We start from the raw sequence: 15,038 nt of genomic DNA on the forward strand, positions 1-15,038 counted from the left end.
ATTTCGTTTTCATCGCGTGGCAGCTGAATGATTTAGGCCAGGTTCACAATGCGTTAACAGCAGCCCGTTCAACACATGCGTTAACGGGCTGCTGTTAACGCAAGTGCCGATATGTCGTCGCGCTAGCGCAGATAGAGCTAGCAGATGCTCTATCTGTGCTAGCAGTGACGGACTCGGAGATGCTGCAGCCCGCGTCCCAGGGTCCGTCATTCAATGACAGCACATCGCTAGCGCACGTCCACAATGGGCGTGCACTAGCGATGCGTCCAACATTGGACTAAATGGCGGCGTTAACGGACTATGTTACACCGCGTTATGCCGCGGTGTAACGTAGTCCGTCTAATGGATGCCAAAAACGTAATGTGAACCTGGCCTTACACCTACTAGCCTGCTTGATTACATGAGGGGATTCCCTAGCAACCAGGCAACCCCCACATGTACTCAACCTGGCTAGTAGCTGTAAATCATTCAGCTGCCGCGATGAAAACTAAATCTCCGAGCAGTTACAAATACTCAGAGGTCACCCGAGCGTGCTTGGGAAAACCCAAGCAACGAGTTCACTCACTCATCACTAATAGCGACCCTCACATATGACTCCGGTCACTGCCTCACACCAACGGTAAAAATATTTTCTACAGCTTGCTACATATTGAAGCGTTTGTGATAATTTTTTAATGTCTCTGGCAAATGTCTAAGTTCTTACCAGAACCTGCAATCCTCCTTTCATGTGATTTCTATAGTATTTGCTAAAATGCTATGTCTTGCCTACTGAATATTGCCAGACTGATTTTCTAAATGTCCTTGTTTGCTTATAACGCACAGTATTAATTCTTGTTTCTCTTTGTCTCCAGATATGAATCTTGAATGTGGTTTAACAGATGATTATTGCAAAAATCATTTTCTTGTCGGTCTCTTGTTGAGAGAAATATTGCAAGCCATGCAGGAGAATTGCGACATCAGATTTGCTGCCATCTCCAGTTTAAAACACTTGCTAATCAAACACGCATTTGACAACCGATATCAACACAAGGTAATTTCTTGCTCGATGAACATACAGTGGGAGTTCTCAGAGATTCATTAAAAGAATGCTTAATTAAAATGTTTGGAAGGTAACGGTTTATATAGGGGATTTCCAGCAAAACAAAAATAAAGATATATGATGTTTATATATGTAACACCCCTTGAGGGCTACCACGGTACACTGGGTGTTATGGGGGGTCTCACCTCTCCAGGGCGCAATGCCTCCACCCGAATCTTTATTGGAGCTCTCTCTCTCTGGGACTGCAGAAGGACTATTATCTTCTGCCAGGGGCTGACTCGGGAAGCCCCTGCCACACTCAGTACACACTCACAGGGATCAGACGTAAAATAGTTTAACAGGTTTATTGCTATGCAGCATAAATGAGATGGAATTAAAAGAATAACATGCAATACAAGTAACTGTGCTCTGTCAAAGTCATATACACATCACACTCTACTTCAACCCTGCAAGTATAACGCAGTAGGGTTTTTTTTCTCTTCTGGATTTACTCAGTCCAAACGTTGGGGCCCAGTTGCCGCGGATGTTGGCACGCAAATTGGTGTACTTAGATGAATACGAATGGCAATAGTCTGGGCTGTATTGTACTCACTGTAAATAACGCTGGTAGAACCACAAGTCTCAGAAGGGCACTCACTGCGTGTCTCCAATGGTCGGGTGGGTCTCCGGACACCAGCTGGGGGCGGCCGGGTTCAGTCCTTTATACGGTGGGAGTGCCGGCAGAACTCTCCAAGTTCTTGATGTAACTTGCTTCGGAGGGTAAAAACAAGCCACGCTCTCTCCAGCAGCACGGGTATATCCGAGGGGACAGCAACACTGCAGCGTAGAGGGATGCAAATCCGCCGTGCTTATTCTCTCACAGCAAGTTGCCACGCGTGCTTCTTTCTCTGAACTTTTGCTTTCACTTTCTGCCCAGCTCCTCCCCCCAAGTCCCTCCTCATCCAATCCAGGTTGTGTTATCTGACTGAAACAAGGGTCCCTGGGAATGGTAGTCCACTGCAACTCAGGGGAAAATCTGCTAATGTCTGTAGGTCCCCGTCTAACAGCAGCTGCAAAACTCTTCTTAGTGTCTGTAAGTCCCAATATACCAGTAGCTACCCTGACAGTTCCCAGTGCAGGTGTTACATGTAGTATGTTAAATACCATACTAATATTATCCCTGGTGTCCCATTCCTCTGTTAGCTGCTTCATCTTGGGCACCTTTGCTTCTTGTCCTGTGCTCAACAGCGGTTCCTCTGTCGACACGTGACCAGAACATCAACAACAAAACCAGCCCCCTCCTCTTTATGTACATTGGTGCCTGATTGTTAATTCATTTTTTTTCCATCTCCGCTTCAAACAGGTATACTAGTAGATAAAGGAGCAATACTACTCACTTTCCTCTGTAGAGAGGGAAAGATATTGAACAGCATTTTTTTAAATTTTTCCTAGGACAGTATTTACAGCCTGGTAGATATAGTGAAGCCAGAAATATTTTATCTTACCATCATTTTTTGGGTCTTTTCCTTCACCCTTCATGATTTTCTTTTTTTAATAACTATGTGCGAAGTGGACAAGTAATGTACTCATTCTGATGTACAACTGGAGAGGTTTGTGTATTCCATGCCAATTAGTGTCTCTCCCTGCTACTGTCCCTCATCCCCTTAACTTTCAGAACATTAGGCAAGTTTGATATCTGTATGAGACTGGCTTAAGTCTCAACATTGCCATGAAAATTTTCTGTAAAGAAGGGGTGCCACATACTGCTGGAAGGTACCATGTTTAGTCACAGGGTTACAGCAACAGAGAGGAGCCAAAAGACCCCAGCAACTGATTGGTCCTACTCCTGCACTGAAAAGAAGCACTTCACCTTCTTTTTAAATGGTGTTAATTGTGGTGTTTGGCAGAACAGTGGTTAATCAGCGATGTTGGGAGCTCTGGGAGTCTGAGCTCTCAGCTGAGCAAGGTTAGCCACTCCTATCCTCTATATAATCTGGGTCCTGACTGAAACACATTGTCAGAGCTAGCTTATACTGCATGGCTAGGACGATAGTTGTTTGGTTGTATAAGAAGGAGTTTCGTGAATTTATCTGTGACTGTAGCCTGGGTTTATAAATGTGATAATTCTCCTACTTTGTTTTTTCTCCATCCTCCACTCCCCAGTGCATTCCTCTGTTATATGTGAGTGAATATTTGTATGCGTGATATTTTCAGTTGCTCTTGTTCGTGTTGCTTTGTTCATCTGGTTGGTGTACTGCGGTGCATGGCTGCTCCCCTCTTCCCTGGGTGGGGGAAGGGAGTAGACTGAAGGCGGATACAGGAGATAAGCCAAGGTATGTGGCCCCGGCATCTTCACCTTCAGAAGAAACCCGGAGAATAGGGCGAGCTACGGCGCCCGCTAGCATTAGGGACAGGGAAGGATAGCCTGGTCCCGGGTCACCCAATAACCAAGTCGTGACAATATTTATTTACTATAATATATAACAAAGGGTTGTATACTGACATGCATTGCTGATTTAAGTAAAAAATATATATACACTGTAAAGCTTACCTTCACCATATTGACTACAAGCATGAAATATAATTAGTATTGCATTACATTTTAGAAGCTATGGGTATTTCTTCTCTTCTGTGGACCGACAGGTTGTCCGGCAAACCACAGGAATTTATCACTGAGTAGTTTGTAGGAGAAGCATTGTGTCACGATTTCACCATCCTGTGAGTGACAGCTCGGCCGCTCTTTTGGATAGAGGCGTGCTGACTGGCAGTATTTTGAGTGATAGCCCAATCGCCCAACCTGAGGCAGGGGTGTACATAAGCTGCAAAATCTGGACAGTCTTGCAGGGTTTTCCAGATGTTACCCATACTGAGTGATTACCTGGCTATTTAACTTGCTAGCTATTATCTGTCCTTGCCAGTTGTAGCTTAGCTTAAGTGGTGTGTCTTTGCTCTGTGTTCTAAATTTCTGTTTTCTGATCTTTGTTGCCTGACCTTGGATCTTGCCTTTTACCATTCATTTGTCCAGCCTCTTTGCCTTGATCCGCTACCTTCTTTGAATTCTGACCCAGGACTGTGACTTGGCTACACCTTTAGAGAACCAGAAACACATAGGCTACTTGCACATTGAACAAGTCTGTAAGAACATGTTCACACCACCAAGAAACTTGAAGACACAAAAGAGCGCAGTGAGGTCAAAAATACTCTGTTGAAAAAAAATCACAGTAATAAGCAAGTGCCAGTCAAAAGATGGAAAAAACAGGGTAGTCAGTTGATACTTTTTTTGCAAAAAAATGTATACTAATCTGCTCCACAAATCGCCAAGGTATACCCATATAGACACACTTGGTGGTGTGAACATGTTCTTACAGACTTGTTCAATATGCAAGTAGCCCATGTGTTTCTGGTTCTATAATTGTTCTCTTGTTTCTACAAGACTGGGGAGTCCACCACTCCTTTGTGGGTTATTTGCAATTAAGCTGTTCCATCCAGCATGTCCACATGGATATTTCCTCTCTGAACCCTGCTTATACAGGTACTATACAGATGATCAGGTTTTAAATACATCAGATAGGGATTATATACATTAGTTAGGACTGCTCTATATGGGTATACCTTGGCGATTGGTGGAGCAGCTTAGTATACATTTTTTTGCAAAAAAAAACGTATCAACTGAATACCCTGTTTTTTTCCATCTTTTGACTGGCACTTGCTTATTACTGTGATTTTTTTGCAACAGAGTATTTTTGACCTCACTGCATTCTTGGCTACACCTTTGCCTCACCCCTCTTTATGACAAGCTCTTTTGGTATCTGACCCCGGACCTCTTGACTACCCTACCTCACGGCTTATCTGTGAGCAGTGACTCAGCGTCACAATTGAAGTTTTTTTTTCTATAATTATCTACAAGAAAGAGATGACGCACATATTGTAAAAACTGATACACAGGTTAAAAATAAATCCACACTGAAAAAAGGCACATTTTTCATTTACGAGACATTTGATTACATCCATGTAAACAGAAACTTCAGCACCGAAAAGAATGCAAGAATTTCTTGATGCAATCAGTGAGTATTGTTTTATTTTGATCCAGCAAGAAATGGTCCAACATTTCGACCTACAACGGTCTTTATCAAGGATATCTATATGTTGGGGGAGACAGCAATTGTCGAAACATTGTACCATTTCTTGCTGGAAAACCACCTAAGAACAGAACTTCACATAAGGCCAATAAAACTAAACATAATCTTTATTAGAAAAATTCTATAATGTTAAAAGTAGGCAAAAACCACAAGCACAGGAAAAAAGGGGGTGGGAAACCCAGGAAGTAACCCAAAAACAGTGTGTGTATATATATATCTACTATATAATTGTCTAAGGGTCATTTCTGTCTTTCTTTCTGTCTGTCACAGATATTCATTGGTCGCGGCCTCTGTCTGTCATGGAAATCCAAGTCGCTGATTGGTCGCGGCAAAACAGCCACGACCAATCAGCGATGGGCACAGTCCGGTGGCAAAATGGCCGCTCCTTCCTCCCCGCAGTCAATGCCTGCTCCATACTCCCCTCCAGTCAGCGCTCACACAGGGTTAATGCCAGCGTTAATGGACCGCGGTGTAACGCACTCCATTAACGCAGCTATTAACCATGTGTGACCAACTTTTTACTATTGATGATGCGTATGCAGCATCAATAGTAAAAAAATCTAAAGTTACAAATAATAATAATAAAAAAAAAAGGTTATTCTCACCCTCCGCCGTCACGTCCTCTCCTCGGCAGTGCAAGCGGCAGGTTCCGGTGGCAAGGATGCTATGCGAGAAGGACCTTCCATGACGTCACGGTCATGTGAGCGCGACGTCATCACAGATCCTGCGCTCATACCAACCCTGGGACTGGAAGCTGCCGCGTGCACCGCACACAAGCGCCAGGACTACAAGGGCCCCTCGGATGGTGAGTATATGTTTAGTTTTTTATTTTAAGTATTTTTTAACCTGTTACATACGTGGCTGGGCAATATAGTACGTGGCTGGGCAGTATACTACGTGTCTGTGCTGTATACTACGTGGCTCTGTGCTGTATACTACGTCGCTGTGCAATATACTACGTGGCTGGGCAATATACTACGTGACTGGGCAATATACTACGTGACTAGGCAATATAGTATGTGACTGGGCAATATACTAGGTGACTGGGCAGTATACTACGTGACTGGGCAATATACTACATGACTGGGCAGTATACTACGTGACTGGCCAATATACTACGTGACTGGGCAGTATACTACATGTCTGTGCTGTATACTACGTGGCTCTGTGCTGTATACTACGTCGCTGGGCAATATACTACGTGGCTGGGCAATATACTACGTGACTGGGCAATATACTACGTGACTAGGCAATATAGTATGTGACTGGGCAATATACCAGGTGACTGGGCAGTATACTACGTGACTGGGCAATATACTACATGACTGGGCAGTATACTACGTGACTGGCCAATATACTACGTGACTGGGCAGTATACTACATGTCTGTGCTGTATACTACGTGGCTCTGTGCTGTATACTACGTCGCTGTGCAATATAGTACGTGACTGGGCAATATACTACGTGACTGGCCAATATACTACGTGACTGGGCAGTATACGTGTCTGTGCTGTATACTACGTGCCTGGGCAATATACTACGTGACTGAGCAATATACTAAGTGGCTGGGCAATATACTACGTCGCTGGGCAATATACTACGTAGCTGGGCAATATAGTACGTGGCTGGGCAATATACAACGTTGCTGGACAAATTACTACGTGGCTGGGCAACATGCTATGTGGTTGGGCAATATACCATGTGGCTGGGCAATATACTACGTGGGCTGTGCAATATACAAGGTGGACATGCATATTCTAGAATACCCGATGCGTTAGAATCGGGCCACCATCTAGTGTATGTGTATATATATATATACACAGTACAGACCAATATTTTGGACACCTTCTCACTTAAAGATTTTTCTGTATTTTCATGACTATGAAAATTGTACAATCACACTGAAGGCATCAAAACTATGAATTAACACACGTGGAATTATATACTTCAAAGTAGCCACCTTCTGCTTTGATGACTGCTTTGCACACCCTTGGCATTCTCTTGATGAGCTTCACTCTTATACTCTAGCAACCTAGAATATAAGACATATTTTCAGTTGTTTCACACTTTTTTTGTTAAGTATATAATTCCACGTGTTAATTCATAGTTTTGATGCCTTCAGTGTGAATTTACAATTTTCATAGTAATGAAAATTCATAAAAATCTTTAAATGAGAAGGTGTCCAAACTTTTGCTCTGTACTGTGTGTGTGTATGTATGTATATATATATATATATATATATATATATATATATATATACATATATATATATATATATATATATATATATATATATATATATAAAATGTAATGTAATTAAAAAAGTTAGAGTTCAGACAAATATATATATATATACACATGAAATCAACATTAGTACTATGTAACTATGCACCAAAAGCACATGTTGGCACCAAACAATAGGTTATTATTCATACAAGTGTATGTGCAGACAATACATATAGTTATCTGAGGAGCACTCCTGGGGAACCCACCACACCCGATGCGCTTTTCGCATTGAAATGCTTCGTCCAGGGACCATTTCTTGCTGGATCAAAATAAAACAACACTCATTCACAAGAAGTTCTCTCAACTTTATCGATGCTAAAGTCTGTCTACATTGAACCAGGACTTCGGTCCTTTCCTCAATCACTACACCAAAAAGGGGAATATAATAACAAGCTCCACCATATAAGACTGGGAAGATAACCAAAGGATAATGGACAACTGAGCTAAATCAACAAATAATTTTTATTCACAAAATATAAAAGAAAGTAATAAATATAATCATTACAGAAACAATTAAAAACAGGAGACAACACCATAGTGCCACATCCATGCAGGAAAAGCATATCCCTCATATAGGAATAGTCCATCCATAATGCTAGACAACTTAATCAAAGAAATATATGTTGAATATAAATTTTGGTATTTCAAAGTAGGCAATGTTGAGAGTAGTATTCCGTGGAAAGTTTTAAAGGAAAATATATAGTCACAGTGACACAATACTATTCAGTATACAGATACAACCAATAAAAGAAACCTACTTAGGTGGAATACTCACAATTTACCACTACATTCTTAATATAAGGTGCCTAGTGCCATAGTGCAAATATTAATAATATATATAAATATGGATGTATACAGTCATGGCCAAAAGTATTGACACCCCTGCAATTCTGTCAGATAATACTCAGTTTTTTCCTGAAAATGATTGCAAACACAAATTAATTGGTATTATTATCTTCATTTAATTTGTCTTAAATGAAAAAACATACAAGAATTGCCCTAAAGCCAAACTGGACATAATTCCACACCAAACATAAAAAAGGTGGTGGACAAAAGTATTGGCACTGTTCGAAAAGTCATGGGATGCTTCTCTAATTTGTGTAATAACAGCACCTGTAACTTACCTGTGGCACCTAACAGGTGTTGGCAATAACTAAATCACACTTGCAGCCAGTTGACATGGATTAAAGTTGACTCAACCTCTGTCCTGTGTCCTTGTGTGTACCACATTGAGCATGGAGAAAAGAAAGAAGACCAAAGAACTGTCTGAGGACTTGAGAAACCAAATTGTGAGGAAGCATGAGCAATCTCAAGGCTATAAGTCCATCTCCAAAGACCTGAATGTTCCTGTGTCTACCGTGCGCAGTGTCATCAAGAAGTTTAAAGCCCATGGCACTGTGGCTAACTTCCCTAGACGTGGACGGAAATGAAAAATTGACAAGAGATTTCAATGCAAGATTGTGCGGATGTTGGATAAAGAACCTCGACCAACATCCAAACAAGTTCAAGCTGCCCTGCAGTCCGAGGGTACAACAGTGTCAACCTGTACTATCCATCGGCATCTGAGTGAAAACGGACTGTATGATAGGAGACCCAGAAAACCCCACTTCTTACCCCGAGACATAAAAAAGCCAGGCTGGAGTTTGCCAAAGCTTACCTGAAAAAGCCTAAAACGTTTTGGAAGAATGTTCTCTGGTCAGATGAGACAAAAGTAGAGCTTTTTGGGCAAAGGCATCAACATAGAGTTTACAGGAGAAAAAAAGAGGCATTCAAAGAAAAGAACCCGGTCCCTACAGTCAAACATGGCGGAGGTTCCCTGATGTTTTGGGGTTGCTTTGCTGCCTCTGGCACTGGACTGCTTGACAGTTTGCATGACATTATGAAGTCTGAAGACTACCAACAAATTTTGCAGCATAATGTAGGACCCAGTGTGAGAAAGCTGGGTCTCCCTCAGAGGTCATGGGTCTTCCAGCAGGACAATGACCCAAAACACACTTCAAAAAGCACTAGAAAATGGTTTGAGAGAAAGCACTGGAGACTTCTAAGGTGGCCAGCAATGAGTCCAGACCTGAATCCCATAGAACACCTGTGGAGAGATCTAAAAATGGCAGTTTGGAGAAGGCACCCTTCAAATATCAGGGACCTGGAGCAGTTTGCCAAAGAAGAATGGTCTAAAATTCCAGCAGAGCATTGTAAGAAACTAATTGATGGTTACCGGAAGCGGGTGGTCGCAGTTATTTTGGCTAAAGGTTGTGCAACCAATTATTAGGCTGAGGGTGTCAATATTTTTGTCTGGCCCATTTTTGGAGTTTTGTGTGAAATGATCAATGTTTTGCTTTTTGCTTCATTCTCTTTTGTGTTTTTTCATTTAAGACAAATTAAATGAGGATAATAATACCAAAGAATTTCTGATTGCAATCATTTTCAGGAAGAAACTGAGTATTATCTGACAGAATTGTAGGGGTGTCAATACTTTTGGCCATGACTGTATATAGGTATCCAAGTGAAGATTTCAATCATAAATCACGCATGAAAAAACTTTACTGCATAAAGATAAGGCATATCCATAAATGGTACGCCCCCAGAAGAACCAAAGTGCGGAACTCACGTTGGGGCTTCTCCATCCCACATCCTTAGGAGGTTGGTTTATCCACATCACTGTCTGATGTATATCGTTTATCATTTATGGATATGCCCTATCTTTATGCAGCAAAGTTTTTTCATGTGTGATTTATGATTGAACTCTTCACTTGGATGCCTTTATATACATCCATATTTATACATATTATTAATATTTGCATTATGGCACTAGGCACCTTATATTAAGAACTAGCTGAAGAGCCCGGCGTTGCCTGGGCATAGTAAATATCTGTGGTTAGTTATAGCACCTCACTTCTCTTATTTTCCTATCACGCCTCTCATGTACTCCCTCACATCTCTCATTTTCTCCCTCATACTTCTCATTTTCAAAATATAAAAGAAAGTAAATACATTCATTACAGAAACAATTAAAAACAGGAGACGACACCATAGTGCCACATCCAAGCAGGAAAAGCATATCTGTCATATAGGAATAGTCCATCCATAATGCTAGACAACTTAATCAAAGAAATATATGTTGAATATAAATGCTGGTATTTCAAAGTACGCAATGGTGAGAGTAAAAGGAAAGTTTTAAAGGAAATTATATAGTCACAGTGACACAATTGTATTCAGTATACAGATACAACCAATAAAAGAAACCTACATAGGTGGTATACTCACAAATTACCATTATATCGAATATCTAAAGCTGTATATGTGTGTGTGTGTGTGTGTGTGTATGTGTATGTCCGGGATTGGCATCTGGACCGTCGCAGCTACAGCTACAAAATTTTGCACAGTCACACGTCTGGACCCCGAGAGCGTCATAGGCTATGTTGTGAGGCGAAATTTTAACCCCGCACTTTCCAATTCACCAAAAATGTTGCCCCTATCTACATAATGGGGAAAAAGTGAAAGGAAAGTGTTGGAGGCAAATTGACAGGTGCCAGATGTGAACAAGGGGGACTTAAAGAATGAGAGCGATGGTGCCAAAGAGTATATACCATACAGTTGCTAAGGTGGGGCCCCGATATGGGATACTCACCACAAACGGGGATATGAACACACACACAAAATGCGCCACACACTAGCACATGCTTGAACACATATACCACCCTCAGCACACATTTCACCACACATACACCAACCTCGCTACATAAAAGTCGAAACACAAAAGTCACCGCTCAAAACTCGCCACGCGCAAAATTCGCCACATGCAAAACTTGCACACACGGAAAAATTGCCACATGCATAAAAGTTGCAAAAGTTGCCTCACACAAAACTTGCACATACTCAAAACGCACCACACATAAAACTTGCCACGTGCAAAACTCGCCATGCGCAAAACTTGCTGCACACAACTTGCTACACTAACATGTCACATGCAACTCGACACACAAAAAGTTGCTACACGCATGTCGCCACACAACTCATCTCGCAAAAGTCGCTACATGCATGTCACCATACGCAACTCAACACACACAACTTGACACATGCAACTCGCCCTAAAACACACACAAGTCTGGTATTATCCTTCAAAAATAAAAATCTGATTAATAAGCAGACAAACTACAAGAGCAGCAAATGTACCATATAATAATAATAATAATAATTTTTATTTATATAGCGCCAACATATTCCGCAGCGCTTTACAAATTATAGACGGGAATTGTACAGACAATAGACATTACAGCATAACAGAAATATAGTTCAATAAAGATACCAGGAGGAATGAGGACCCTGCTCGCAAGCTTACAAACTATGAGGAAAAGGGGAGACACGAGAGGTGGATAGAGGTCCATATAGGAAATACGGCAGGTGTCAGTCACATGACCTGTCTATTATGTGTATGTGTGAGCTAATATATACTGCCAGGGGGAGGGCTTCCTGTTGGCTGGGGATTTATCAGGCTGCCAATTTAGCTTACAAATACTGAGGTAAAAATACTGAGCAAATAACTTGTGAACGAGGTCTAATACAGGAGGAGATGACACACAGGTACATACTATATACAGGGATGATGACACACATATATACTATATACAGGAGCAGATGACACACAGGTATATACTATATACAGGGGGAGATGACACAGGTATATACTATATACAGGAGGAGTTGACACACAGGTATATACTATATACAGGGGAGATGACACACAGGTATATACTATATACAGGAGCAGATGACACACAGGTATATACTATATACAGGAGGACATGACTTACAGGTATATACTATATACAGGAGGAGATAACATACAGGTATATACTATATATAGGAGGAGATGACATACAGGTATATACTATATATAGGAGGAGATGACATACAGGTATATACTATATACAGGAGGAGATGACACACGTATATACTATATAAAAGAGGAGATGACACATAGGTTTAGAGAGGAGGAGATGATATACAGCAGGTATATACTATATACAGGGGAGATGACATACAGGTATATACTATATACAGGAGATGACATACAGGTGTATACTATATAAAAGGGAGATGACAAACGTACTGTATATACTGAGAGGAAAATGAGAGGTGTGAGGTGAAAATGAAAAGGTGTGAGTGCAAAATGAGAGGAGTGAGGGAAAATAGTGGAGTGATCGGAAAATGACAGATGTGAGGTCGAAATGACAAGTGTTAGGGGGGAATGAGAGGAGTGAGGGGGTTTGAGAGGAGTGAGGGGGAAAATAAGAGGAGTGAGGGGGAAAATGAGAAATGAGAAGTGTAAGGGAGAGAATGAGAGATGTGAGGGGGAAAATGAAAGATGTGAGGGGGAAATGAGAGGCGTGATAGGAAAATAAGAGAAGTGAGGTGCTATAACTAACCACAGATATTTACTATGGCCAGGCAACGCCGGGCTCTTCAGCTAGTTCTTAATATAAGGTGCCTAGTGCCGTAGTGCAAATATTAATAATATATCTAAATATGTATGTATATAAAGGCATCCAAGTGAAGAGTTCAATCATAAATCACACATGAAAAACTTTACTGCATAAAGATAGGGCATATCCATAAATGATAAACGATATACATCAGACAGTGATGTGGATAAACCAACCTGCTAAGGATGTGGGATGGAGAAGCCCCAACGCGCGTTCCGCACTTTGGTTCTTCGGGGGGCGTACCATTTATGGATATGCCCTATCTTTATGCAGTAAAGTTTTTTTCATGTGTGATTTATGATTGAACTCTTCACTTGGATACCTATATATACATCCATATTTATATATATTACTAGCTGAAGAGCCCGGCGTTGCCTGGGCATAGTAAATATCTGTGGTTAGTTATAGCACCTCACGTCTCTTATTTTCCCATCACGCCTCTCATTTTCCCAATCGCATCTTTCATTTTCCCCCTCACATCTCTCATTTTCTCCCTCACACCTCTCATTTTCTCCCTCACTCCTCTCATTCCCCCCTAACACTTGTCATTTCGACCTCACATCTGTCATTTTCTGATCACTCCACTATTTTCCCTCACTCCTCTCATTTTGTACTCACACCTTTTCATTTTCACCTCACACTATACATGTTTGTCATCTCCCTTATATGTATTATACACCTGTATGTCATCTCCTGTATATAGTATATACCTGTATGTCATCTCCCCTGTATATAGTATATACCTGCTGTGTGTCATCTCCCCTGTATATAGTATATACCTGTATGTCATCTCTTATATATAGTATATACCTGTATGTCATCTCCTTCTATATATAGTATATATCTGTATGTCATCTCCTCCTGTATATAGTATATACCTGTGTGTCATCTCCCCTGTATATAGTATTTATCTGTGTCATCTCCTCCTGTATATAGTAGTATATACCTGTAGGTCATCTGCTCCTGTATATAGTATATACCTGTGTGTCATCTCCCCTGTATATAGTATTTATCTGTGTCATCTCCTCCTGTATATAGTATATACCTGTATGTCATCTTCTATATATAGCATATACCTGCATGTCATCTCCTCCTGTATATAGTATATACCTGTAGGTCATCTGCTCCTGTATATAGTATATACCTGTGTGTCATCTCCTCTTGTATATAGTATATACCTGTATGTCATCTCCTCCTGTATATATATGTACCTGTATGTCATCTCCTCCTCTATATGGTATATACCTGTGTGTCATCTCTCCTGTATATAGTATATATCTGTGTGTCATCTCCCCTGTATATAGTATATACCTGTGTGTCATCTCCTCCTGTATTAGACCTCGTTCACACGTTATTTGCTCTGTATTTTTACCTCAGTATTTGTAAGCTAAATTGATAAATCCCCAGCCAACAGGAAGCCCTCCCCCTGGCAGTATATATTAGCTCACACATACACATAATAGACAGGTCATATGACTGACAGCTGCCGTATTTCCTATATGGTACATTTGTTGCTCTTATAGTTTGTCTGCTTATTAATCAGATTTTTATTTTTGAAGGATACCAGACTTGTGTGTGTTTTAGGGTGAGTTTCGTTTGTCAAGTTGTGTGTGTTGAGTTGCATGTGGCAACATGCGTGTAGCAACTTTTTGTGTGTCGAGTTGCATGTGACAGGTTAGTGTTAGCAAGTTGTGTGCAGCAAGTTTTGCGCATGGCGAGTTTTGCACGTGGCGAGTTTTATGTGTGGTGCCTTTTGAGTATGTGCAAGTTTTGTGTGAGGCAACTTTTGCATGTGTTGCAACTTTTGTGCATGTGGCAATTTTTCCGCGTGTGCAAGTTTTGCGTGTGGCGAGTCTTCCATGAGGTGAGTTTTGCACTCGTGGCGAGTTTTGCGTGAGCCTAGTTTTTGCATGTGGCGAGTTCTGCGCGTGGCGAGTTTTGAGCGGCGACTTTTGTGTTTCGACTTTTATGTGGCGAGGTTTGTGTATGTGTGGTGAAATGTGTGCTGAGGGTAATATGTGTTCATGCACGTGGTAGTGTGTGGCGCATTTTGTGTGTGTTCATATCCCCGTGTGTGGTGAGTATCCCATGTCGGGGCCCCACCTTAGCAACT

The 15,038-nt window shown here is 41.2% G+C and overlaps 1 protein-coding gene across 4 annotated transcripts in view; it reads left to right on the forward strand.

The window, feature by feature from the left end:
* Window positions 1-15,038, forward strand: part of DOCK11 (dedicator of cytokinesis 11) — a 421,093-nt gene that overhangs the window by 199,231 nt on the left and 206,824 nt on the right. For all 4 annotated transcript variants that reach the window (XM_069746935.1, XM_069746933.1, XM_069746934.1 and 1 more), the window contains one exon: window positions 852-1,030. In XM_069746935.1, coding sequence (XP_069603036.1) covers window positions 852-1,030 — 179 coding nt within the window. The remainder of the gene's footprint in view (window positions 1-851; window positions 1,031-15,038) is intronic.

This window comes from Ranitomeya imitator, chromosome 2 (assembly GCF_032444005.1).
Source record: "Ranitomeya imitator isolate aRanImi1 chromosome 2, aRanImi1.pri, whole genome shotgun sequence".
NCBI lineage: Eukaryota > Metazoa > Chordata > Amphibia > Anura > Dendrobatidae > Ranitomeya > Ranitomeya imitator.